Raw genomic sequence first — 27,753 nt, forward strand, 5'->3', positions numbered from 1 at the left:
TGTTGTCAAGTGACACTTAAACCCGAAACACTTCTTCAGTGTTTCCCTCCCTACCCCCTCCTCTAACCAAAAAAAAGAAAACGCTGTAAGGATCAAGAGGAAGGTTCGAGGGCAGGTTGAAGTAGAAAGATGTTGAACCGTGGCGCCACAGCCTGCAGGTAAGGGATTGGCTGATGACTGGCAAGTAGCTTTTCTTTAATTCCCCTTCAGGTGTTATTGTGCGGGGCGCAGAGGTTGCTGAGTCAGTGCTTGCTGAGAAGGGGAGTGAATAACAGGTAAGCTCTTTTTTTTATCTAGAGGGGATGGCAGCGAAGGTAGTGCAATGTTCCTCCTGCAGAATGTTTGAGGTGAGGGTTAAGATATTTCAGTAAGCTCAGGGAGGGTGGTGAAAGCGGGGGAGGGGTGGCATTGTTAGTCAAGGACAGTATTACAGTGGCAGAAAGGACGTTTGATGAGGACTTGCCTACTGAGTGTCCCTGTTGATTTCATCTGTGGGAAGTGCACCCATCTCCAGCTCCTCAGAAACCGCGTTAGGGAACTGGAGCTGGATGAACTTCGGATCATTCGGGAGGCAGAGATGGTTATACATAGAAGCTTCAGGGATGTAGTTACTCCGAAGAATAACGATAGATGGGTGACGGAGAGAGGGGCTGGGACGAAGCAGTCAGTACAGGGATCCCCTGTGGTCGTTCCCCTTGGTAACAAGTATACCGCTTTGGATACTGTTGGGGGGGACAATTTACCAGGGGTAAGCCATGGTACAGGTCTCTGGCACAGAGTCTGTCCCTGTTTCTCAGAAGGGAAGGGGGGAGAGGAGTAGAGCATTAGTCATTGGAGACTCCATAGTTATGGGGATAGATAGGAGATTCTGTGGGAATGAGAGAGACTCGCGGTTGGTGTGTTGCCTCCCAGGTGCCAGGGTCCGTGATGTCTCGGATCGTGTTTTCGGGATCCTTAAGGGGGAGGGGGAGCAGCCCCAAGTCGTGGTCCACATAGGTACCAACGACATAGGTAGGAAAAGGGATAGGGATGTACGGCAGGAATTCAGGGAGCTAGGGTGGAAACTTAGATCTAGGACAAACAGAGTTATTATCTCTGGGTTGTTACCTGTGCCACGTGATAGCGAGATGAGGAATAGGGAGAGAGAGCAGTTGAACATGTGGCTACAGGGATGGTGCAGGCCGGAGGGATTCAGATTTCTGGATAATTGGGGCTCATTCTGGGGTCGGTGGGACCTCTACAAACGGGATGGTCTATACCTGGACCAGAGGGGTACCAATATCCTGTGGGGGAAATTTGCTAAAGCTCTTCGGGAGGGTTTAAACTAGTTCAGCAGGGGCTTGAGAACCTGAATTGTAGCTCCAGTATACAGGAGGTTGAGAGTAGTGAGGTCATGAGTAAGGTTTCAAAGTTGCAGGAGTGTACCGGCAGGCAGGAAGGTGGTTTAAAGTGTGTCTTCAATGCGAGGAGTATCCGGAATAAGGTGGGTGAACTTGTGGCATGGGTTGGTACCTGGGACTTCGATGTTGTGGCCATTTCGGAGACATGGATAGAGCAGGGACAGGAATGGTTGTTGCAGGCGCCGGGGTTAAGATATTTCAGTAAGCTCAGGGAGGGTGGTAAAAGCGGGGGAGGGGTGGCATTGTTAGTCAAGGACAGTATTACGGTGGCAGAAAGGACGTTTGATGAGGACTCGCCTACTGAGGTAGTATGGGCTGAGGTTAGAAACAGGAAAGGAGAGGTCACCCTGTTAGGGGTTTTCTATAGGCCTCCGAAAAGTTCCGGAGATGTGGAGGAAAGGATTGCAAAGATGATTCTAGATAGGAGCGAAAGCAACAGGGTAGTTGTTATGGGGGACTTTAACTTTCCAAATATTGACTGGAAACGCTACAGTTCAAGTACTTTAGATGGGTCTGTTTTTGTCCAATGTGTGCAGGAGGGTTTCCTGACACAGTATGTAGATAGGCCAACGAGAGGCGAGGCCATATTGGATTTGGTACTGGGTAATGAACCAGGACAGGTGTTAGATTTGGAGGTAGGTGAGCACTTTGGTGATAGTGACCACAATTCGATTGCGTTTACTTTAGTGATGGAAAGGGATAGGTATATACCGCAGGGCAAGAGTTATATCTGGGAGAAGGGCAATTATGATGCAATGAGGCAGGATGCATCGGATGGAAATGAAAACTGCAGGGGATGGGCACAACGGAAATGTGGAGCTTGTTCAAGGAACAGCTACTGCGTGTCCTTGATAAGTACGTACCGGTCAGGCAGGGAGGAAGTGGTCGAGCGAGGGATCCGTGGTTTACTAAAGCAGTCGAAACACTTGTCAAGAGGAAGAAGGAGGCTTATGTAAAGATGAGACATGAAGATTCAGTTAGGGCGCTCGAGAGTTACAAGTTAGCTAGGAAGGACCTAAAGAGAGAGCTAAGAAGAGCCAGGAGGGGACATGAGGAGTCTTTGGCAGGTAGGATCAAGGAGAACCCTAAAGCTTTCTATAGATATGTCAGGAATAAAAGAATGACTCGGGTAAGAGTAGGGCCAGTCAAGGACAGTAGTGGGAAGTTGTGCTTGGAGTCCGAGGAAATGAAAATGAAAATCGCTTATTGTCACGAGTAGGCTTCAATGAAGTTACTGTGAAAAGCCCATAGTCGCCGCATTCCGGCGCCTGTTTGGGGAGGCTGGTACGGGAATCGAACCGTGCTGCTGGCCTGCCTTGGTCTGCTTTCAAAGCCAGCGATTTAGCCCAGTGTGCTAAACCAGCCCCTTAATAGGAGATAGGAGAGGTGCTAAATGAATATTTTTCATCAGTATTCACACAGGAAAAAGACAATGTTGTCGAGGAGAATACTGAGATTCAGGCTACTAGACTAGAAGGGCTTGAGGTTCATAAGGAGGAGGTGTTAGCAATTCTGGAAAGTGTGAAAATAGATAAGTCCCCTGGGCCGGATGGGATTTATCCGAGGATTCTCTGGGATGCTAGGGAGGATATTGCTGAGCTTTTGGCTTTGATCTTTAAGTCACCTTTGTCTACAGGAATAGTGCCAGAAGACTGGAGGATAGCAAATGTTGAACTAGGGGACAAGAAGGGGAGTAGAGACAACCCAGGTAACTATAGACCAGTGATCCTTACTTCTATTGTGGGCAAAAACTAGGAAAGGTTGATAAGAGATAGGATGTATAATCATCTGGAAAGGATCAATTTGATTAGAGATGGTCAACACGGTTTTGTGAAGGGTAGGTCATGCCTCACAAACCTTATTGAGTTCTTTGAGAAGGTGACCAAACAGGTGGATGAGGGTAAAGCAGTTGATGTGGTGTATATGGATTTCAGTAAAGCGTTTGATAAGGTTCCCCACGGTAGGCTACTGCAGAAAATACGGAGGCATGGGATTCAGGATGATTTAGCAGTTTGGATCAGAAATTGGCTAGCTGGAAGACGACAAAGAGTGGTGGTTGATGGGAAATGTTCAGACTGGAGTCCAGTTACTAGTGGTGTACCACAAGGATCTGTTTTGGGGCCACTGCTGTTTGTCATTTTCATAAATGACCTGGAGGACGGCGTAGAAGGATGGGTGAGTAAATTTGCAGATGACACTAAAGTCGGTGGAGTTGTGGACAGTGCAGAAGGATGTTACAGGTTACAGAGGGACATAGATAAGCTGCAGTGCTGGGGCTGAGAGGTGGCAAATGGAGTTTAATGCAGAAAAGTGTGAGGTGATTCATTTTGGAAGGGATAACAGGAAGACAGGGTACTGGGATAATGGTAAGATTCTTGGCAGTGTGGATGAGCAGAGAGATCTCGGTGTAGATGTACATAGATCAATGAAAGTTGCCTCCCAGGTTGAGAGGGTTGTTAAGAAGGCGTACGGTGTGTTAGCTTTTAATGGTAGAGGGATTGAGTTTTGGAGCCATGAGGTCATGTTGCAGCTGTACAAAACTCTGGTGCGGCCGCATTTGGAGTATTGCGTGCAATTCTGGTCGCCGCATTTTAGGAAGGATGTGGAAGCATTGGAAAGGGTGCAGAGGAGATTTACCAGAATGTTGCCTGGTATGGAGGGATGATATTAAGATCTTATGAGGAAAGGCTGAGGGACTTGAGGCTGTTTTCGTTAGAGAGAAGAAGGTTAAGAGGTGACTTAATTGAGGCATACAAGGTGATCGGAGGATTGGATAGGGTGGACAGTGAGAGCCTTTTTCCTCGGATGGTGATGTCTAGCACGAGGAGACATAGCTTTAAACTGAGGGGAGATAGATATAGGACAGACGTCAGAGGTAGGTTCTTTACTCAGAGAGTAGTAAGGGCGTGGAATGCCCTGCCTGCAACAGTAGTGGACTCGCCAACACTAAGGGCATTCAAATGGTCATTGGATAGACATATGGGCGATAAGGGAATAGTGTAGATGGGCTTTAGAGTGGTTTCACAGGTCGGCGCAACATCGCCCTCACTGATACAACTCACGCTGTGGGTCCGGGTGCGGGTCAGTGAATAAATACAGAGAGACAGAGTGAGCCAAAGAAACATAATTTGATCCTCTCACACTATAGTCACCATTTTAAATCATCATCAGCTTTCACATGGCTTTATTTTTGCTGCTTTATTTTTGCTCATTAAGTTCTTTGTAAAATTTAGAGTACCCAATTCATTTTTTCCAAGGGGCAATTTAGCGTGGCCAATCCACCTACCCTGTACATCTTTGGGTTATGAGGCCGAGACCCACGCAGACCCAGGGCACTAAATCCTATCCTTCAAAATTTGCCAAAAATATTGAAATGTGGCCCCTTGCAGAAAGGGTTTGACAAGCCTGATGTAGCGAGTTCGGGTTCACCGTTGTTATTTCTTATTCCTGTTAAAAACTGATTGTGTATCTTGTTCATCAGAACTAAGATCATCTATTGCGATTGAACTAGTGCTTACTGAACCCCTCCCCCAGCTTCCTATCCTTCCAAAATTCACATTCCCGTCTTGCAGCCATGTCTCAGTGACCATCAGATCGCACATATTTCCACTCGTGCGCTTCCTTCCTGTCACGCTGCGACCATCACGATACAGATTGATCTCTTGCTTTGCCCTTTAATTTATCACGTTCCCTCACAATCACTCGCTCCCTATTTTAAAGCCCTCTCAACCATCCTAATAGCACATCAGAACACTGCTCCAGCAGTGAAGACTGTCCCAACGGTGCAACTCCCACTTTCCCCAGTGCAAGTGCTCCATGAATGGAACCCCAGCTTTTCCGCATCAATCTGTGTGCCACGCATTCAAACCTCTAATCTTATCGATCGGTTTGCGGCTCAGTTAATAATCCAGTCACTATTACCTGAGGTTCTGTTTCTTCATTTTACCCCGAGATGCTCATACCCCTCAAGCAAAACCTACTCCTACGCAGAAACATACACAGAAAATAGAAGGAGGCCATTCGGCCCCTCGAGCCTGCTCCGCCATTCATTATGATCATGGCTGATCATCAAGTTCAATACTCATGAGAACAGCGTGAACTGGGTTAATCGGCTCGAACAGGTTGATATTGAGGAGGATGTGCTGGAAATTTTGAAAAGCATCAGAATAGATAAGTCCCCTGGACCAGACGGGATACACCCAAGGTTACTACAGGAAGTGAGGGAGGAGATTGCTGCGCCGTTGGCGATGATCTTTTCGACCTCACTCTCCACTGGAGTAGTACCGGATGATTGGAGGGAGGCGAATGTTGTTCCCCTGTTCACGACATGGATGATTGGAGGAAGGTATAGGGGAGATGTCAGAGGAGATTCTTTACACAGTGGTGGGTGTGTGGAACGCACTGCCAGCAGAGGTGGTGGAGTCAGAGTCATTAGGGACATTTAAGCGACTCTTGGACAGGCACATGGACAGCAGTAAATTGAAGGGGTGTAGGTTAGGTTGATCTTAGATTAGGATAAATGATCGGCACAAGATCATGGGCCGAAGGGCCTGTACTGTTCTATATTCTAATACCCTGATCCCGCCTTCCCCCCATATCCCTTGATTCCTTGAGTCCCGTGAGCTATCTCCAATTACCTCTTGAAATTACACAACATTTTGGCCTCAACTACTTTCTGTGGCAGCGGATTTCACAGAATCACCGCTCTCTGGGTGAAGAAATTTCTCCTCACCTCAGTCCTAAAAGGTTTACCCCTTATCATAGAATCATAGAATAGTTTATCCTCAAACTATGACCCCTAATTCTGGACTCCCCCCACCATCAGGAACATGAATCCTGTCTAATCCTGTTAGAAGTTTGTCAGTTTCTATGAGATCCCCTCTCACTCTTCTAAACTCCAATGAATAGAATCCTAACCGACTTAGTCTCTCCTCATATGACAGTCCCGCCACCCCAGGAATCAGCCGGGTAAACCTTCGCTGCTCTCCCTCCACAGCAAGAACATCCTTCCTCAGATAAGGAGACCAAAACTACCCACAATACTCCAGGTGTGATCTCACCAATACTCTGTACAATTGCAGGAAAACATCTCTATTCCTATACACAAAACACAGTCGTCTGCACAAACACTCTGGGATACAGACAATGGTGTCTATTCCTCTGACTATACAGCCCCACAATACCATTACATTCCTAATTACTCACTGCATTTGAATGGTCTCTGTGTCACGGCCAGTGTGCGCTCACCATCCTCCAGCCGCCACTTTCACCCAAACCAGCTGCCAGAACCTCAAACCTGGTGGGACAACTGCAAAGACCGAGGCTCCTGCAGTTCTAATGTCTCAATCCCCATACCTGCCTCACCGTGACAACCTCCTGTCCTCCCTGCTGCTGGAACAAATCAGAAAACCAGAGCGGAACTGCCCTCTGGCAAAACCTGCTCAGGTAAATTCTCCTTCCTCGACGTATCGCAGACTCGAGTTAACTCTGAGCCAAAGTTTCTCGAGCCGCTCTTACTGCAGACGGGTTTGTGTTGGATCACACTGGTGTCCATCAGCACCCACATACCGCAACAGATAACCTACCCATTCTTCATTGGGTTTGATTAACTAATCTAATTTCCTCAATATTAATTAGTGCCAGGTTTGCACCAGTTCCACCTCCCTCCCTCCTTACCTTATTTTGAAGTCTTTCACTATCCTCCTCACAATAAAGTAAAAAGGTAACATCACCAGAGTCCCAGGTGGCCATCTCCTGCTTGCCCCTTTGAGGGGCAGAGCTGTCTGGTGGTGATTTAACCTGAGAACCCCACACCTCAGGCGAGGGGCAAGTTGAGAGGGCGGGGCCTTCATGAATAACCACAGCTGGTACGGGGATTGAACCCACGCTGCTGGCCTCGCTCTGCATCACAAACCATCCAACTGAGCTAAACCGGCCCCCTCCTCCTCACAATGCACCCTCAGCAAGGCCATGAAATCCTTCTGAAGTGTGGTGAGTTCCCAGAATTGGACATGGTATTCCCACTTGGACCGAAGCAGTGGTTAAAGGTTGAAGCTGTGTGGAGGGCAGCCTCACCTGATGGCAGGATCGGAGCCGGCATCCATCAGCAGCCGAAGGACATCAGGCTGCCCGGCAGCAGCAGCCACGTGTAGCAGCGTGAACCCGGTCTCATCGAGTGTTTCGCACAATATCGGCACTGTCACCACTGAAGGCCATGAAGCCAGCTTCCCAAGGGGCCCAGTGCTGAGCTTGTCTGCTGTGTTCGGCTCAGTTTCCAGCTCGCTGCCTTTGCCGTGTCCCATTTGCCTGGGAGTCTCTGATTGTTGCTCCTTGTCCGTTTCTGATGTGGTCTCGGCCACCTTACTGGAAGAATTGGTCTGGTCAGAGCGGCCATGGTCTGTACTGTCCAATGGGAGCACATCGCACAGTAAGCTGCGCAGATGCTGCACGTCTCCAGTCTTACACGCGGTGTACAACTCGTTCATCACTCGATAATGCTCATTCTCTGGAAAACACAAGGCTGTTACTGTTATTCCAATGCACTCCGAGCAGACCTCACACACAGCGTCTGTGCCTGAACTCATGCCCCATTCATCCAGCAGCTCAGTTTGCTGACCTACATTAACCAATAATGAAGCAACACCTTAATTTGAAAAATCTTATCTTTTTCTAAAAATTCAATAGCTTCAGCCTATCTCTGTAATCTCGAGCGGATCAAACCTCATATCTACACTCCTCTAAATCCTGCTTCTTGAGCACCCCAATTTAAACAGCTCAGCTGTTTCGCAAACATACAACATAGGAGATGACCATTCAGCCCATTGAAGCTGTTCTACATTCAATAGGATCATTTGCATTAGCTGGGAGGAGCAGTTGAATAAACTCGGTTTGTTCTCACTGGAACGAAGGAGGTTGAGGGGCGACCTGATAGAGGTCTACAAAATTATGAGGGGCATAGACAGAGTGGATAGTCAGAGACTTTTCCCCAGGTTAGAGGGGTCAATTACTAGGGGGCATAGGTTTAAGGTGAGAGGGGCAAGGTTTAGAGTAGATGTACGAGGCAAGTTTTTTTACACAGAGGGTAGTGGGTGCCTGGAACTCGCTACCGGAGGAGGTGGTGGAAGCAGGGACGATAGGGACGTTTAAGGGGCATCTTGACAAATATATGAATAGGATGGGAATAGAGGGATATGGACCCAGGAAGTGTAGAAGATTGTAGTTTAGTCGGGCAGTATGGTCGGCACGGGCTTGGAGGGCCGAAGGGCCTGTTCCTGTGCTGTACATTTCTTTGTTCTTTGTATGGCTGATGCTAGTTTCTAATTCCACATTCCCATCTTTCCCCGATTCTTCTTGTCAAACAAGGGAATCAACCTCCCTCACTTCCGGTGACGGCCATCGAGTGAGTGGTCGCACATCTGGTGGCTCCCGCTCGAGGTACATTTTTTCGGTCCTACCCCACCCGAATTGTGTGGTGTTGGATTACAAGAGGTGCATGAGCACTGAGGGCATGTAATAAGACAATTTATAACCCAAAAATCGGCCAAAAAGTCACCTAGGTTCCCTATAATTTCTTTCCTCCCTTCCAATGGGTCCGACACATATAAGAGCAGGTCGTCCGCGTATAGCGAGACACTGTGTTCCAACCCTCCCCCCCCCCGGACTAGCCCCTTGAGCGTCTCTCAGCGCAATTGCCAGCGGCTCTATGGCCAGTGCGAACAACAGCAGTGGGGAGAGGAGGTATCCCTGCCTCATCCCCCGGTGCAGCCTAAAATAGCCCGAAGTCAACCTGTTCGTCCGAACACTTGCCACAGGCGCCTGATCAGGCAGCTTAACCCAGTCAATGAAGCCCCACACAAACCGCCCCAGCACCTCCCACAGATAATCCCATTCCACTCGATCAAATGCCTTCTCTGCGTCCATTGCGGCCACTACCTCCACAACCCTACCCTCTGGAGGCATCATAATTACATTCAACAGCCTTCTTACGTTGGCCGCCAACTGCCTCCCCTTAACAAATCCCGTCTGGTCCTCCCCAATCACGTCCTGAAACGCAGTCATCAATCCTCGAGGACAAGATCTTAGCCAACAGTTTGGCGTCTCCATTTAGTTGGGAGATTGGTCTGTAGGACCCGCCCAGCTCGGGGTCCTTATCCCGCTTCAGGATCAATGAGATAGTGGCCTGTGACACCGTCGGGGGAAGCCCCTCTCTCCCCCTTGCCTCATTAAATGTCCTCATCAGCAGCGACCCCAGCACCCCAGAGAACTTTTTGTAAAACTCCACTGGGTACCCTTCCGGCCCCGGGGCTTTACCCGCCTGCATGGCCTTCAGCCCCTCTGCTATCTCTTCCATCCCGATCGGGGCCCCCAGCCCTTCTACCAACCCTTTGTCCACCTTTGGGAACTTCAGCCTCCCTAAGAATTGCCTCACCCCCTCCGGCCCAGCTGGGGTTCCGACTCATACAGCCTGCTGTAGAATTCCGTAAATGCCTTATTGACCCCAGCTGCATCTCCGACCAGGTTCCCATCCCCGTCCCTTACTTCCCCAATCTCCCTGGCTGCCTCCCTCTTTCGGAGCTGCTGCGCAAACATTCTGCTGGCCGTCTCCCCATATTCATAGATCGCCCCCCTCGCATTCCTCAGCTGCTCCACCGCCTTCCCTGTAGTTAACAAGCCAAATTCCGCCTGTCGCCTCAGTTGTTCCCTTAGAAGCCCTGCCTCTGGGCCTCCACGTAACTCCTGTCGACCTGTAGTATTTCCTTTATCAGTCGGTCCGTCGCTGCTCTGCCTGCCTTCTCCCTGTGGGCCCGAATCGAGATCAGCTCCCCTCTAACCACCGCCTTCAGCACCTCCCAGTCCATTGCAGACAGAGCAGAGACGGACTGACTGATAAAGGAAATACTGCAGCCGAAACTTCCCCCGTGTCGTTGAGTTCCAGATAGTTCTGGATACATTTCCTCAGCCACCCACACACCTCCTCATCAGCTAAAAGTCCCATGTCCAGCCTCCAGTGCGGGCGTTGGCCACCCTCCTTGCTCACCTGTAGGTCAACCCAGTGCGGGGCATGGTCCGAGATTGTGATCGCTGTCCACTACTCATCATAGAATTTACAGGGCAGAAGGAGGCCATTCGGCCCGTCGAGTCTGCACCGGCTCTTGGAAAGAGCACCCTACCCAAGGTCAACACCTCCACCCTATCCCCATAACCCAGTAACCCCACCCAACACTAAGGGCAATTTTGGATACTAAGGGCAATTTATCATGGCCAATCTCCTGTCAGTAAAGCCCTATTCAGGATAAAAAAAGTCAGTCCGGGAGTACACATTATGCACGTGTGAGTAGAAGAACTCCTTCACTCTCGGCCGCCCGAATCTCCATGGGTCCACCCCCCCGCCCCCAATCTGCTGGTCTAGCCCTGGGTCGATGACCCCCCCACCATGATCATCTTATGCTAATCCAGGTCCGGGATCTTCCCCAACATCCTCCTTATGAACTCCACATCATCCCAATTTAGCGCATACATATTCCCGATTACCACCAGCAGTCCCTCCAGCTTCCCACTGACCATAGCATACCGACCCCCCACATCCGCAACCATTCTTCCCGCCTCGAATGACACTCGCTTATTAATCAGGATCGCGACCCCTCTAGTCTTCGAGTCCAGCCCCGAGTGGAAAACCTGTCCGACCCATCCCTTCCTTAACCTGACCTGGTCAGTTACTCGAAGGTGCGTCTCCTGCAACATTACCACGTCTGCCTTCAGTCCGCTCAAATGAGCGAACACACTTGCCCTCTTAACCGGCCAATTTAGCCCTCTTGCGTTCCATGTGATCAGCCTGGTTGGGGGGCTTCTCACCCTGCCCACCCCCCCCCCGCCTCCACTCCCCCCTCCCCCGCCGATCAGCCATCACCTTTCTTGGGCCAGTCTCCAGCTCGCAACCCATTCATCCGCAGGCCCGCCCCCAGGCAGCCTCCGTCCCCGACCTCCCTGTTGTCCCGCAGCAAAAGCCCCTCCCCGTCAGCAGAACATTTCCCCCCCCCCTCTCGCACCCAGTAACAGCACTATACACACAGCCGGCGTCAACAAGCATAACATCTGCTCACCCCCCACTGCGCTTCCGTGAGCTAGCCCGCCCAGCTAGCTTGGTGGCCCCCGCCCATGGCGTCAGACATTATCCCACCTATTGATTCCGCCCCTATCCTCGCTTGGACACACACATACGCAAACAAAAACAATCCCAACTCAATTGCCCAAAAGGAACACAATGAAAATCAAAAAGAAGATCCAACATCTAACATTCACACCTCCATCCCCCATCAGTGCAAATGCAAATTGTAACTCACACCTCATCCGCAGACCCAAAATCAGTGTGGGAGCGGATGGGGGAGGGGTGGGTGTGGATGGGGGAGGGGTGGGTGTGGGAGCAGATGGGGGAGGGGTAGGTGTGGGAGCGGATGGGGGACGGGTGGGTGTGGGAGTGGATGGGGAGGGGTGGGCGTGGGAGCAGATGGGGGAGGGGTCAGTGTGGATGAGGGAGGGGTCGGTGTGGGAGCGGATGGGGGAGGGGTCAGTGTGGATGGGGGAGGGGTCGGTGTGGGAGCGGATGAAGGGGTTGGGGTCGTTGTGGGTGTGGGAGCGGAAGGGGGAGGGGTCGGTGTGGGAGCAGATGGGGGAGGGGTCAGTGTGGATGGGGGAGGGGTCGGTCTGGGAGCGGATGGGGAGGGGTCAGTGTGGATGGGGGAGGGGTCGGTGTGGGAGCGGATGGAGGGGTCGGGGTCGGTGTGTGTGTGGGAGCGGAAGGGGGAGGGGTCGGTGTGGGAGCAGATGGGGGAGGGGTGGGTGTGGATGGGGAGGGGTGGGTGTGGATAGGGGAGGGGTCGGTGTGGATGGGGAGAGGTGGGTGTGGGAGTGGATGGGGTCGGGGTCGGTGTGGATGGGGTCGGGGTCGGTGTGGATGGGGTCGGGGTCGGTGTGGATGGGGTCGGGGTCGGTGTGGATGGGGTCGGGGTCGGTGTGGATGGGGTCGGGGTCGGTGTGGATGGGGTCGGGGTCGGTGTGGATGGGGTCGGGGTCGGTGTGGATGGGGTCGGGGTCGGTGTGGATGGGGTCGGGGTCGGTGTGGATGGGGTCGGGGTCGGTGTGGATGGGGTCGGGGTCGGTGTGGATGGGGTCGGGGTCGGTGTGGATGGGGTCGGGGTCGGTGTGGATGGGGTCAGGGTGTGGATGGGAGAGGGATGGGTGTGGATGGGGGAGAGGTGGGTGTGGGAGCGGATGGGGGAGGGGTGGGTGTGGGAGTGGATGGGGAGGGATCAGTGTGGATGGGGGAGGGGTCGGTGTGGGAGCGGATGGAGGGGTCAGGGTCGGTGTGGGTGTGGGAGCGGAAGGGGGAGGGGTCGGTGTGGGAGCAGATGGGGGAGGGGTGGGTGTGGGAGCAGATGGGGGAGGGGTGGGTGTGGATGGGGAGGGGTGGGTGTGGGAGCGGATGGGGGAGGTGTGGGTGTGGGAGTGGATGGTGGAGGGGTCGGTGTGGATGGGGAGGGGTGGGTGTGGGAGCGGATGGGGGAGGGGTGGGTGTGGGAGTGGATGGGGAGGGGTCAGTGTGGATGGGGGAGGGGTCGGTGTGGGAGCGGATGGAGGGGTCAGGGTCGGTGTGGGTGTGGGAGCGGATGGGGGAGGGATGGTGTGGGAGCAGATGGGGGAGGGGTCGGCGTGGACGGGGGAGGGGTCGGTGGGGATGGGGGAGGGGTCGGTGGGGACGGGGAGGGGTCGGTGCGGACGGGGGAGGGGTCGGTGCGGACGGGGGAGGGGTCGGTGCGGATGGGGTCGGTGTGGATGGGGGAGGGGTCGGTGTGGATGGGGGAGGGGTCGGTGTGGACGGGGAGGGGTCGGCGTGGACGGGGGAGGGGTCGGTGTGGACAAAGAACAAAGAAATGTACAGCACAGGAACAGGCCCTTCGGCCCTCCAAGCCCGTGCCGACCATGCTGCCCGACTAAACTACAATCTTCTACACTTCCTGGGTCCGTATCCCTCTATTCCCATCCTATTCATATATTTGTCAAGATGCCCCTTAAATGTCCTTATCGGTTTGTTCTCACTGGAACGAAGGAGGTTGAGGGGAGACCTGATAGAGGTATACAAAATTATGAGGGGCATAGACAGAGTGGATAGTCAGAGGCTTTTCCCCAGGGTAGAGGGGTCAATTACTAGGGCGCATAGGTTTAAGGTGAGAGGGGCAAGGTTTAGAGTAGATGTACGAGGCAAGTTTTTTTACACAGAGGGTAGTGGGTGCCTGGAACTCGCTACCGGAGGAGGTGGTGGAAGCAGGGACAATAGTGACATTTAAGGGGCATCTTGACAAATACATGAATAGGATGGGAATAGAGGGATACGGACCCAGGAAGTGCAGAAGATTGTAGTTTAGTCGGGCAGCATGGTCGGCACGGGCTTGGAGGGCCGGAGGGCCTGTTCCTGTGCTGTACATTTCTTTGTTCTTTGTTCTTTGATTCAATTCAATTCAATTCCCACCTCGATTCAAATTCCCAAACTCACTTTTTGCTGTGTCTCACTCCTGGCTCTGTCTTCTCTCTGGCTCACTGGGAGAACTTGCCCTTCGTGTCCAAAATTGTCCTTTGTGTTGGGTGGGGTTACTGGGTTATGGGGATAGGGTGGAGGTGTGGATCTTGGGTAGGGTGCTCTTTCCAAGAGCCGGTGCAGACTCGATGGGCCGAATGGCCTCCTTCTGCACTGTAAATTCTATGATAATCTATGAACCGAATGATCCCCTCATCATCGTATCGACAGTGCACAGAGCAAAGGGGAGCATGTACAGAGTAAGGAACAAAGTCACAGCAGAAACATTCCATCCATGGGGCAACTCACAAGAATCCTGACAGCACAGGAGGCGGCCAGTACTATTATCGAGTTGGGAAATATTTCAGCAAGCCGCACCACACATGAAGTGAAGTGAAAGGCGACCATTAGATGTGTTTGTAGAAATACGGGCTCGAGGGCTTTTTGTATTCATTTTCAGAATTGGAACATGGCTGGAAAGGAAAAGATTTATTGGCCTAATTGCCCCCAAGGAGGTGGTGAACTGCTGCAGTCCCGAGGTGTAGGTACATCAAGAGTGCTGTTAGGGAGGGAGTTATAGAGATTTGTCCCAGCGACAGTGAAGAAACGGCGATATATTTCCAAGTCAGGGTGGTGAGTGACTTGGAGGGGAACCTCCAGGTGGTGGGGTTCCCAGGTATCTGCTGCTCTTGTCCTTCTAGATGGTAGTGGCCGTGCGTTTGGAAGGTGCTGTTGAAGGAGGCTAAGCAAATTCTCCAATGTATCTTGTAGACTCTGCACCCCGCTGTTCTTGGTGGAGGAGGGAGTGAATGTTGGAGGTGGTGGATGGGGCGCTGATCAAGCAGGTTTGCTCTGCCATGGATGGTTGAACGGGCGACATTCACCCGGCGAGAGCGGACTGCATTCACCCAGGGGAGAGCGGACCGCATTCACCCGGCGAGAGCGGACCGCATTCACCCAGGGGAGAGCGGACCGCATTCACCCGGCGAGAGCGGACCGCATTCACCCAGGGGAGAGCGGACCGCATTCACCCAGGGGAGAGCGGACCGCATTCACCCAGGGGAGAGCGGACCGCATTCACCCGGCGAGAGCGGACCGCATTCACCCAGGGGAGAGCGGACCGCATTCACCCAGGGGAGAGCGAACCGCATTCACCCAGGGGAGAGCGGACCGCATTCACCCGGCGAGAGCGGACCGCATTCACCCGGCGAGAGCGGACCGCATTCACCCAGGGGAGAGCGGACCGCATTCACCCAGGGGAGAGCGAACCGCATTCACCTAGGGGAGAGCGGACCGCATTCACCCAGGGGAGAGCGGACCACATTCACCCGGCGAGAGCTGACCGCATTCACCCAGGGGAGAGCGAACCGCATTCACCTGGCGAGAGCTGACCGCATTCACCCAGGGGAGAGCGAACCGCATTCACCCAGGGGAGAGCGGACCGCATTGACCCAGGGGAGAGCGAACCGCATTCACCCAGGGGAGAGCGAACCGCATTCACCCAGGGGAGAGCGGACCACATTCACCGGCGAGAGCGAACCGCATTGACCCAGGGGAGAGCGGACCGCATTCACCCAGGGGAGAGCGGACCACATTCACCCGGCGAGAGCTGACCGCATTCACCCAGGGGAGAGCGAACCGCATTCACCCAGGGGAGAGCGGACCGCATTCACCCGGCGAGAGCAGACCGCATTCACCCAGGGGAGAGCGGACCGCATTCACCCAGGGGAGAGCGGACCGCATTCACCCAGGGGAGAGCGGACCGCATTCACCCGGCGAGAGTGGACCGCATTCACCCAGGGGAGAGCGGACCGCATTCACCCGGCAGAGAGCGGACCGCATTCACCCGGCGAGAGCGGACCGCATTCACCCGGCAAGAGCTGACCGCATTCACCCGGCAGAGAGCAGACCGCATTCACCCGGCAGAGAGCAGACCGCATTCACCCAGGGAAGTTCATGGAATTAACATTGTTTTGTTTTAAAAACCACGTGTCCATAATTGTAATCCCACACCTGGGGAACAAGCTGTGTGCTTCAAAAGAAACAATCCATTAAAGGTGGGGGTTGGTTGAACTCGTGATACATTTGGGGTTCTGAGAACACCTCTCCCATAACAACTGGGGGCTCGAGGGGGATAAAAGTCTATCTATTGGATTGGCTTTAGTGAACTTAAAGACAGTGAAGGATTGTTGCTTTTCCGGTGTGGTATTTTAGTTTAAGTGCGGAGAGTGTTGTGAACAATGGCTCTTTCGGAGGCTCAGACGTTTTGGGGGTGGACATGGTGACACGTGATACCTTACGGACAGAGAGTAAAAACAGACATGAGGTTACATTCAATATATTTATAGTCTTTGGATGAGGGGGGACAGGAAACGGGTGGGTGGGTGGAATGGGGGCAGGTAGAGGGTGGATGGGGGGAATGGGGGCAGGAAGCGGGTCGGTGAGGGAATGGGGGCAGGAAGCGGGGGGGGGTTGGGAGCAGGAAGCGGGCGGGTGGGGGGAATGGGCACAGGAAGCGGGTGTGTGGGTGGGGGAATGGGGGCAGGAAGCGGGTGGGTGGGTGGGTGGGGGAATGGGGGCAGGAAGCGGGTGGGTGGGGGGAAAGGGGACAGGAAGCGGGGGGTTGGGGGGAATGGGGGCAGGAAGCGGGGGGTTGGGGGGAATGGGGGCAGGAAGCGGGTGGGTGAGGGGAATGGGGGCAGGGAGCGGGTGGGTGAAGGGAATGGGGGCAGGGAGCGGGTGGGTGAGCGGAATGGGGCAGGGAGCGGGTGGGTGAGCGGAATGGGGCAGGAAGCGGGTGGGTGAGGGGAATGGGGGCAGGAAGAGGGTGGGTGGGGGGAATGGGGGCAGGAAGCGGGTGGGTGGGGGGAATGGGGACTGGAAGCGGGAGGGTGAAGGGAATGGGGGCAGGAAGCGGGTGGGTGAGGGGAATGAGGGCAGGAAGCGGGTGGGTGAGGGGAATGGGGGCAGGAAGCGGGTGGGTGAGGGGAATGGGGGCAGGAAGCGGGTGGGTGAAGGGAATGGGGGCAGGAAGCGGTTGGGTGGGGGGGAATGGGGGCAGGAAGCGGGAGGGTGAAGGGAATGGGGGCAGGGAGCGGGTGGGTGAGGGGAATGGGGGCAGGAAGCGGGTGGGTGAGGGGAATGGGGGCAGGGAGCGGGTGGGTGAAGGGAATGGGGGCAGGGAGCGGGTGGGTGAGCGGAATGGGGGCAGGAAGCGGGTGGGTGAGGGGAATGGGGGCAGGAAGAGGGTGGGTGGGGGGAATGGGGGCAGGAAGCGGGTGGGTGGGGGGAATGGGGACTGGAAGCGGGAGGGTAAAGGGAATGGGGGCAGGAAGCGGGTGGGTGAAGGGAATGGGGGCAGGAAGTGGGTGGGTGAAGGGAATGGGGGCAGGAAGCGGGTGGGTGAAGGGAATGGGGGCAGGAAGCGGGTGGGTGAGGGGAATGGGGGCAGGAAGCGGGTGGGTGGGGGGAATGGGGGCAGGAAGCGGGTGGGTGGGGGGAATGGGGGCAGGAAGCGGGTGGGTGAAGGGAATGGGGGCAGGAAGCGGGTGGGTGGGGTTCACAGTACCTTGTTCAGAGGGCCCAGTGGGGACCATGCAAATATTTCCTGGGGGCACCTTTGTCTGCTCCATTTCCCCTCTGGACAGTGGCCCAGTCACAGAATTAGCATCTTCTGTACTCTCGGTCTGGCTCATATCACCCTCCTCTTCAGCAATGTCAGGAGCTACGGCAAGGAAACAAACACAATCATAAAACACTCCTGCAAACAGTGGACACAGTAATGCTCCCTCTACACTGTCCCCATCAAACACTCCCAGGACAGGTACAGCACGGGGTTAGATACAGAGTAAAGCTCCCTCTACACTGTCCCCATCAAACACTCCCAGGACATGTACAGCACGGTGTTAGATACAGAGTAAAGCTCCCTCTACACTGTCCCCATCAAACACTCCCAGGACAGGTACAGCACGGGGTTAGATACAGAGTAAAGCTCCCTCTACACTGTCCCCATCAAACACTCCCAGGACAGGTACAGCACGGGGTTAGATACAGAGTAAAGCTCCCTCTACACTGTCCCCATCAAACACTCCCAGGACAGGTACAGCACGGGGTTAGATACAGAGTAAAGCTCCCTCTACACTGTCCCCATCAAACACTCCCAGGACAGGTACAGCACGGGGTTAGATACAGAGTAAAGCTCCCTCTACACTAGTCCCCATCAAACACTCCTAGGACAGGTACAGCACGGGGTTAGATACAGAGTAAAGCTCCCTCTACACTGTCCCCATCAAACACTCCCAGCGGTGCGCTGGTCAAGGAGACACAGCCTGAGTGAGTGAGACACAGACAGAGTGAGAATTTGAAACTTGCTAATTTGGTGCAGTGAGGTAACCAGGAAAGGGAGAGAACCCGAGAACATCTGAGACCCTCAGAAGGTAAGTAAGTGATTTTTACTCATTTTAACTTTTATTACCTTTTCAAATTGTGTGTGGGGGGTGGGGGGGAAACTGAAGTGACATCACAGAAAAGCTGTGACCTGAGTGGCTGGGTGGGAATCTACACTAAATTTAAAAAAGTAAGCATTGGTAACTAACTGGTAAGAGCCAGGAGGGGACATGAGAAGTCTTTGGCAGGTAGGATCAAGGATAACCCGAAAGCTTTCTATAGATATGTCAGGAATAAAAGAATGACTCGGGTAAGAGTAGGGCCAGTCAAGGACAGCAGCGGGAAGTTGTGCTTGGAGTCCGAGGAGATAGGAGAGGTGCTAAATGAAGATTTTTCATCAGTATTCACACAGGAAAAAGACAATGTTGTCGAGGAGAATACTGAGATTCAGGCTACCAGACTAGAAGGGCTTGAGGTTCATAAGGAGGAGGTGTTAGCAATTCTGGAAAGTGTGAAAATAGATAAGTCCCCTGGGCCGGATGGGATTTGTCCTCGGATTCTCTGGGAAGCTTGGGAGGAGATTGCTGAGCCTTTGGCCTTGATCTTTAAGTCATCTTTGTCTACAGGAATAGTGCCAGAAGACTGGAGGATAGCAAATGTTGTCACCTTGTTCAAGAAGGGGAGTAGAGATAACCCCGGTAACTATAGACCAGTGAGCCTTACTTTTGTTGTGGGAAAAATATTGGAAAGGTTTCTAAGAGATAGGATGTACAATCATCTGGAAAGCAATAATTTGATTAGAGATAGTCAACACGGTTTTGTGAAGGGTTGGTCATGCCTCACAAACCTTGTAGAGTTCTTTGAGAAGGTGACCAAACAGGTGGATGAGGGTAAAGCAGTTGATGTGGTGTATATGGATTTCAGTAAAGCGTTTGATAAGGTTCCCCACGGTAGGCTACTGCAGAAAATACGGAGGCATGGGATTCAGGGTGATTTAGCAGTTTGGATCAGAAATTGGCTAGCTGGAAGAAGACAAAGGGTGGTGGTTGATGGGAAATGTTCAGACTGGAGTCCAGTTACTAGTGGTGTACCACAAGGATCTGTTTTGGGGCCACTGCTGTTTGTCATTTTTATAAATGACCTGGAGGAGGGCGTAGAAAGATGGGTGAGTAAATTTGCAGATGACACTAAAGTTGGTGGAGTTGTGGACAGTGCGGAAGGATGTTACAAGTTACAGAGGGACACAGATAAACTGCAGCGCTAGGCTGAGAGGTGGCAAATGGAGTTTAATGCAGAAAAGTGTGAGGTGATTCATTTTGGAAGGGATAACAGGAAGACAGGGTACTGGGCTAATGGTAAGATTCTTGGCAGTGTGGATGAGCAGAGAGATCTCGGTGTCCATGTACATAGATCCCTGAAAGTTGCCACCCAGGTTGAGAGGGTTGTTAAGAAGGCATACGGTGTGTTAGCTTTTATTGGTAGAGGGATTGAGTTTCGGAGTCAAGAGGTCATGTTGCAGCTGTACAAAACTCTGGTGCGGCCGCATTTGGAGTATTGCGTGCAATTCTGGTCGCCGCATTATAGGAAGGATGTGGAAGCATTGGAAAGGGTGCAGAGGAGATTTACCAGGGTGTTGCCTGGTATGGAGGGAAGATCTTATGAGGAAAGGCTGAGGGACTTGAGGCTGTTTTCGTTAGAGAGAAGAAGGTTAAGAGGTGACTTAATTGAGGCATACAAGATGATCAGAGGATTGGATAGGGTGGACAGTGAGAGCCTTTTTCCTCGGATGGTGATGTCTAGCACGAGGGGACATAGCTTTAAATTGAGGGGAGATAGATATAGGACAGATGTCAGAGGTAGGTTCTTTACTCAGAGAGTAGTAAGGACGTGGAATGCCCTGCCTGCAACAGGAGTGGACTAGCCAACACTAAGGACATTCAAATGGTCATTGGATAGACATACGGACGAGAAGGGAATAGTGTAGATGGGCTTTAGAGTGGTTTCACAGGTCGGCGCAACATCGAGGGCCGAAGGGCCTGTACTGCGCTGTAATGTTCTATGTTCCAATTAAACATAATTACTTAATCATAATTTAGAGGGATATCTAAGCCAGAGATCGGAGAGTACGATATTTAGCTTTAACATTTATAGTAGAAATCTAGTGCTAGGAAACAGATAGTTAACAGAAAGTTTTAAATTTTTTAAAACTTTAATTTACTAATTAATTGACGCAATGTCAGTTAGAGGGGTGCAGTGCTCTGACTGTGAGATGTGGCAGGTCCGGGAGGCTTCCAGCGTCCCGGATGGCTTCATCTGCAGAAAGTGCACCCAACTGGAGCTCCTCACAGACAGCATGGTTCGGTTGGAGCAGCAATTGGATGCACTTAGGAGCATGCAGGTGGCGGAAAGCGTCATAGATCGCAGTTATATAAATGTGGTCACACCCAAGGTGCAGGCAGAGAAATGGGTGACCACCAGAAAGGGCAGGCAGTCAGTGCAGGAATCCCCTGTGGTTGTCCCCCTCTCAAACAGGTATACCCCTTAGGATACTGTCGGGGGGGATAGCCTATCAGGGGAAAACAGCAGCAGCCAGAGCAGTGGCACCACGGCTGGCTCTGATGTTCAGAAGGGAGGGTCAAAGTGCAGAAGAGCAATAGTAATAGGGGACTCTATAGTCAGGGGCACAAATAGGCGCTTCTGTGGACGTGAAAGAGACTCCAGGATGGTATGTTGCCTCCCTGGTGCCAGGGAACAGGCTGTCTCCGAACGGGTAGAGAGCATCCTGAAGGGGGAGGGCAAACAGGCAGAGGTCGTTGTACATATTGGTACTAACGACATAGACAGGAAGGGGCATGAGGTCCTGCAGCAGGAGTTCAGGGAGCTAGGCAGAAAGTTAAAAGACAGGACCTCGAGGGTTGTAATCTCGGGATTACTCCCTGTGCCATGTACCAGTGAGGCTAGAAATAGGAAGATAGAGCAGCTAAACACGTGGCTAAACAGCTGGTGTAGGAGGGAGGGTTTCCGTTATCTGGACCACTGGGAGCTCTTCCGGGGCAGGTGACCTATATAAGGACGGGTTGCATTTAAACTGGAGAGGCATAAATATCCTGGCCGCGAGTTTTGCAAGTGTCACACGGGAGGGTTTAAACTAGTATGGCAGGGGGGTGGGCATGGGTGCAATAGGTCAGAAGATGAGAGCACTGAGGGAGAACTAGGGAATAGGGACAGTGTGGCTCTGAGGCAGAGCAGACAGGGAGAAGTTGCTGAACACAGCGGGTCTAGTGACCTGAAGTGCATCACAGTTCCAGGGTCCCAGGTTCGATTCCGGCTTGGGTCACTGTCTGTGCCGAGTCTGCACATCCTCCCCGTGTCTGCGTGGGTTTCCTCCGGGTGCTCCGGTTTCCTCCCACAGTCCAAAGATGTGCAGGTTAGGTGGATTGGCCAAGATAAATTGCCCATGGTGTCCAAAATTGCCCTTAGTGTTGGGTGGAGGTGTTGACTTTGGGTAGGGTGCTCTTTCCAAGAGCTGGTGCAGACTCAATGGGCCGAATGGCCTCCTTCTGCACTGTATATTCAATGATAATCTATGATTAATCTAGGACAAAGGTTCGGCACAACATCGTGGGCCGAAGGGCCTGTTCTGTGCTGTATTTTCTATGTTCTATGTTCTATTTTTCTATATGTTTTAATGCAAGTATTACTACGGGTAAGGCAGATGAACTTAGAGCTTGGATTAGTACTTGGAACTATGATGTTGTTGCCATTACAGAGACCTGGTTGAGGGAAGGGCAGGATTGGCAGCTAAACGTTCCAGGATTTAGATGTTTCAGGCGGGATAGAGGGGGATGTAAAAGGGGTGGCGGAGTTGCACTACTGGTCAGGGAGGATATCACAGCTGTACTACGGGAGGACACCTCAGAGGGCAGTGAGGCTATATGGGTAGAGATCAGGAATAAGAAGGGTGCAGTCACAATGTTGGGGGTTTACTACAGGCCTCCCAACAGCCAGCGGGAGATAGAGCAGATAGGTAGACAGATTTTGGAAAAGGGTAAAAACAACAGGGTTGTGGTGATGGGAGACTTCAACTTCCCCAATATTGACTGGGACTCACTTAGTGCCAGGGGCTTAGACGGGGCAGAGTTTGTAAGGAGCATCCAGGAGGGCTTCTTAAAACAATATGTAGACAGTCCAACTAGGGAAGGGGCGGTACTGGACCTGGTATTGGGGAATGAGCCCGGCCAGGTGGTAGATGTTTCAATAGGGGAGCATTTTGGTAACAGTGACCACAATTCAGTAAGTTTTAAAGTGCTGGTGGACAAGGATAAGAGTGGTCCTAGGATGAATGTGCTAAATTGGGGGAAGGCTAATTATAACAATATTAGGCGGGAACTGAAGTACATAGATTGGGGGTGGATGTTTGAGGGCAAATCAACATCTGACATGTGGGAGGCTTTCAAGTGGCAGTTGAAAGGAATTCAGGACCGGCATGTTCCTGTGAGGAAGAAGGATAAATACGGCAATTTTCGGGAACCTTGGATAAAGAGAGATGTTGTAGGCCTTGTCAAAAAGAGAAAGGATGCAGTTGTCAGGGCTAAAAGGCTGGGAACAGACGAAGCCTGTGTGGAATAGAAGGAAAGTAGGAAGGAACTTAAGCAAGGAGTCAGGAGGGCTAGAAGGGGTCACGAAAAGTCATTGGCAAATAGGGTTAAGGAAAATCCCAAGGCTTTTTACAGGTACATAAAAAGCAAGAGGGTAGCCAGGGAAAGGGTTGGCCCACTGAAGGATAGGAAAGGGAATCTATGTGTGGAGCCAGAGGAAATGGGCGAGGTACTAAATGAATACTTTGCATCAATATTCACCAAAGAGACGGAATTGGTAGATGTTGAGTCTGCAGAAGGGTGTGTAGATAGCCTGGGTCACATTGAGATCCAAAAAGATCTTGGGCGTCTTAAAAAACATTAAGGTAGATAAGTCCCCAGGGCCTGATGGGATCTACTCCATAATACTGAAGGAGGCTGGAGAGGAAATTGCTGAGGCCTTGACAGAAATCTTTGGATCCTCACTGTCTTCAGGTGATGTCCCGGAGGACTGGAGAATAGCCAATGCTGTTCCTCTGTTTAAGAAGGGTAGCAAGGATAATCCAGGGAACTACAGGCCGGTGAGCCTTACTTCAGTGGTAGGGAAATTACTGGAGAGAATTCTTCGAGACAGGATCTACTCCCATTTGGAAGCAAATGGACGTATTTGTGAGAGGCAGCATGGTTTTGTGAAGGGGAGGTCGTGTCTCACTAACTTGATAGAGTTTTTCGAGGAGGTCACAAAGATGATTGATGCACTTAGGGCAGTGGATGTTGTCTATATGGACTTCAGTAAGGCCTTTGACAAGGTCCCTCATGGTAGACTAGTACAAAAGGTGAAGTCACACGGGATCAGGGGTGAGCTGGCAAGGTGGATACAGAACTGGCTAGGTCATAGAAGGCAGAGAGTAGCAATGGAAGGATGCTTTTCTAATTGGAGGGTTGTGACCAGTGGTGTTCCGCAGGGATCAGTGCTGGGACCTTTATTGTTTGTAGTATATATAAATGATTTGGAGGAAAATATAACTGGTCTGATTAGTAAGTTTGCAGACGACACAAAGGTTGGTTGAATTGCGGATAGCGATGAGGACTGTCAGAGGATATAGATTCTTTGGAGACTTGGGCAGAGAGATGGCAGATGGAGTTTAATACGGACAAATGTGAGATAATGCATTTTGGAAGGTAGGTAGGGAATATACAGTGAATGGTGGAACCCTCAAGAGTATTGAAAGTCAGAGAGATCTCGGTGTACAGGTCATTGAAAGGGGCAACACAGGTGGAGAAGGTAGTCAAGAAGGCATACGGCATGCTTGCCTTCATTGGCCGGGGCATTGAGTATAAGAATTGGCAAGTCATGTTGCAGCTGAATAGAACCTTAGTTAGGCCACACTTGGAGTATAGTGTTCAATTCTGGTCGCCACACTACCAGAAGGATGTGGAGGCTTTAGAGAGGGTGCAGAAGAGATTTACCAGAACGTTGCCTGGTATAAGAACATAAGAACTAGGAACAGGAGTAGGCCATCTGGCCCCTCGAGCCTGCTCCACCATTCAATGAGATCATGGCTGATCTTTGTGGACTCAGCTCCACTCTCCGGCCCGTACACCATATCCCCGAACCCCTTTATTCTTTAGAAAGGTGTCTATCTTTTTCTTAAAAACGTTGAAAGAAGGAGCCTCAACTGCTTCACTGGGCAAGGAATTCCAGAGATTCACAACCCTTTGGGTGAAGAAGTTCCTCCTAAACTCGGTCCTAAATCTACTTCCCCTTATTTTGAGGCTATGCCCCCTAGTTCTGCTTTCACCCGCCAGTGGAAACAACCGGCCCGCATCTATCCTGTCTGTTCCTTCATAATTTTATATGTTTCAATAAGATCCCCCCGCATCCTTCTAAACTCCAATGAGTACAGTCCCAGTCTACTCAACCTCTCCTCATAATCCAACCCCTTCAGCTCTGGGATCAACCTAGTGAATCTCCTCTGCACTCCCTCCAGTGCCAATATGTCGTTTCTCAGGTAAGGAGACCAAAACTGAACACAATACTCCAGATGCGGCCTCACCAACACCCTATACAATTGCAGCATAACCTCACTAGTCTTGAACTCCATCCCTCTAGCAATGAAAGACAAAACTCGATTAGCCTTCTTAATCACCTGTTGCACCTGCACGCCAACTTTTTACGACTCGTGCACCAGCACACCCAGGTCCCTCTGTACAGCAGCATGTTTTAACATCTTACCGTTTAAATAATAATCCATTCTGCTGTTATTCCTCCCAAAATGGATAGCCTCACACTTGGCAACATTGAATTCCATCTGCCAGACCCTAGCCCATTCACCTAACCTATCCAAATCCTTCTGCAGACTTCCGGTATCCTCTGCACTTTTTGCTTTACCACTCATCTTAGTGTCGTCTGCAAACTTTGACACATTGCACTTGGTCCCCAACTCCAAATTGTCTATGTAAATTGTGAACAACTGCGGGCCCAACACTGATCCTTGAGGGACCCCACTAGTTACAGGTTTCCAACCAGAGAAACACCCATTTATTCCCACTCTCTGCTTTCTGTTAGTTAAACAATCCTCTACCCATGCTACCACTTTACCCTCAATGCCATGCATCTTTAGTTTATGCAGCAAACTTTTGTGTGGCACCTTGTCAAAAGCTTTCTGGAAATCCAGATATACCACATCCATTGGCTCCCCGTTATCTACTGCACTGGTAACGTCCTCAAAAAGTTCTACCAAATTAGTCAGACACGACGTACCCTTTGTGAACCCATGCTGCGTCTGCCCAATGGGACAATTTCCCTCCAGGTGCCCCGCTATTTCCTCCTGAATGATAGATTCCAGCATTTTCCCTACAACCAAAGTTAAGCTTACCGGCCTATAATTACCCGCTTTCTGCCGACCGCCTTTTTTAAACAGTGGTGTCACATTTGCTACTTTCCAATCCTCTGGGACCACTCCAGAGTCTAGTGAATTTTGATAAATTATCACTGGTGCGTTTACAATTTCCCTAGCCATCTCTTTTAACACTCTGGGATGCATCCCATCAGGGCCAGGAGACCTGTCTACCTTTAGCCCCATTAGCTTGCCCAATACTGCCTCCTTAGTGATTACAATCATCTCAAGGTCCTCACCTATCATATCTTTATTTCCATCAGTTACTGGCATGTTATTTGTGTCTTCCACTGTGAAGACTGACCCAAAAAACCTGTTCAGTTCCTCAGCCATTTCCCCGTCTCCTATTATTAAATCTCCCTTCTCATCTTCCAAAGGACCAATATTTACCTTAGCCACTCTTTTATGTCTTATATATTTGTAGAAGCTTTTACTATCTGCTTTTATGTTCTGAGCAAGTTTACTTTCATAGTCTACCTTACTCTTCTTTATAGCTTTTTTAGTAGCTTTCTGTTGCCCCCTAAAGACTTCCCAGTCCTCGAGTCTCCCACTAATTTTTGTCACTTTGTCTGTTTTTTCCTTCAATTTGATACTCTCCCTCACCTCCTTAGATATCCACGGTCGATTTTTCCCCTTTCTACCGTCTTTCTTTTTTGTCGGTATGAACCTTTTCTGAACACTGTGAAAGATCGCTCGGAAGGTTCTCCACTGTTCCTCAACTGCTTCACCATGAAGTCTTTGCTCCCAGTCTACCTTAGCTAGTTCTTCCCTCATCCCATTGTAATCGCCTTTGTTTAAGCACAAAACACTAGTGCTTGATTTTACCTTCTCACCCTCCATCTGTATTTTAAATTCCACTATATTGTGGTCGCTCCTTCCAAAAGGATCCCGAACTATGAGATCATTAAGCAATCCTGCCACATTACACAGGACCAGATCTAGGACCGCTTGTTCCCTTGTAGGTTCCATTACATCCTGTTCCAGGAAATTATCCCGGACACATTCTATAAACTCCTCCTCAAGGTTGCCTTGACCGACCTGGTTAAACCAATCGACATGCAGATTAAAATCTCCCATGATAAGCGCTGTACCATTTCTACATGCATCCGTTATTTCTTTGCTTATTGCCTGCCCTACCATCCTGTTACTATTTGGTGGCCTATAGACTACTCCTATCAGTGACCCTTTCGCCTTACTATTCCTGATTTCCACCCAAATTGATTCAACCTTGTCCTCCATAGCACCAATATCAATCCCTTACTATTGCCCGGATGCCATCCTTAAACAACAAAGCTACACCACCGCCCTTACCGTCCATTCTATCCTTTTGTATAGGCTGATACCCTTGGATATTTTAACTCCCAGTCGTGACCATAGAATCATAGAAGTTTACAGCATGGAAACAGGCCCTTCGGCCCAACCAGTCCATGCCGCCCAGTTTTTACCATTAAGCTAGTCCCAGTTGCCCGCACTTGGCCCATAACCCTCTATACCCATCTTACCCATGTAACTATCTAAATGCTTTTTAAAAGACACAATTGTACCCGCCTCTACTACTACCTCTGGCAGCACATTCCAGACACTCACTACCCTCTGAGTGAAGAAATTGCCCCTCTGGGCCCTTCTGAATCTCTCCCCTCTCACCTTAAACCTATGCCCTCTAGTTTTAGACTCCCCTACCTTTGGGAAAAGATGTTGACTATCTACCTTATCTATGCCCCTCATTATTTTATAGACCTCTATAAGATCACCCCTAAGCCTCCTACGCTCCAGGGAAAAAAGTCCCAGTCTATCCAGCCTCTCCTTATAACTCGAACCATCAAGTCCCGGTAACATCCTAGTAAATCTTTTCTGCACTCTTTCTAGTTTAATAATATCCTTTCTATAATAGGGTGACCAGAACTGCACCCAGTATTCCAAGT

At 51.2% G+C, this 27,753-nt stretch overlaps 1 protein-coding gene across 2 annotated transcripts in view; it reads right to left on the bottom strand.

Annotated features, from left to right (window-relative positions):
* LOC140385826 (tRNA endonuclease ANKZF1-like) overlaps positions 1 to 27,753 on the bottom strand; it is a 118,335-nt gene that overhangs the window by 59,634 nt on the left and 30,948 nt on the right. For both annotated transcript variants that reach the window (XM_072468402.1, XM_072468393.1), the window contains exons 6-7: positions 17,537 to 17,692; positions 7,476 to 7,905 (exon numbers count right to left, since the gene is read on the bottom strand). In XM_072468402.1, the coding sequence (XP_072324503.1) occupies positions 7,476 to 7,905; positions 17,537 to 17,692 (586 nt within the window). The remainder of the gene's footprint in view (positions 1 to 7,475; positions 7,906 to 17,536; positions 17,693 to 27,753) is intronic.

The sequence above is a fragment of the Scyliorhinus torazame genome, chromosome 2 (assembly GCF_047496885.1).
Source record: "Scyliorhinus torazame isolate Kashiwa2021f chromosome 2, sScyTor2.1, whole genome shotgun sequence".
NCBI classification, from domain to species: Eukaryota; Metazoa; Chordata; class Chondrichthyes; order Carcharhiniformes; family Scyliorhinidae; genus Scyliorhinus; species Scyliorhinus torazame.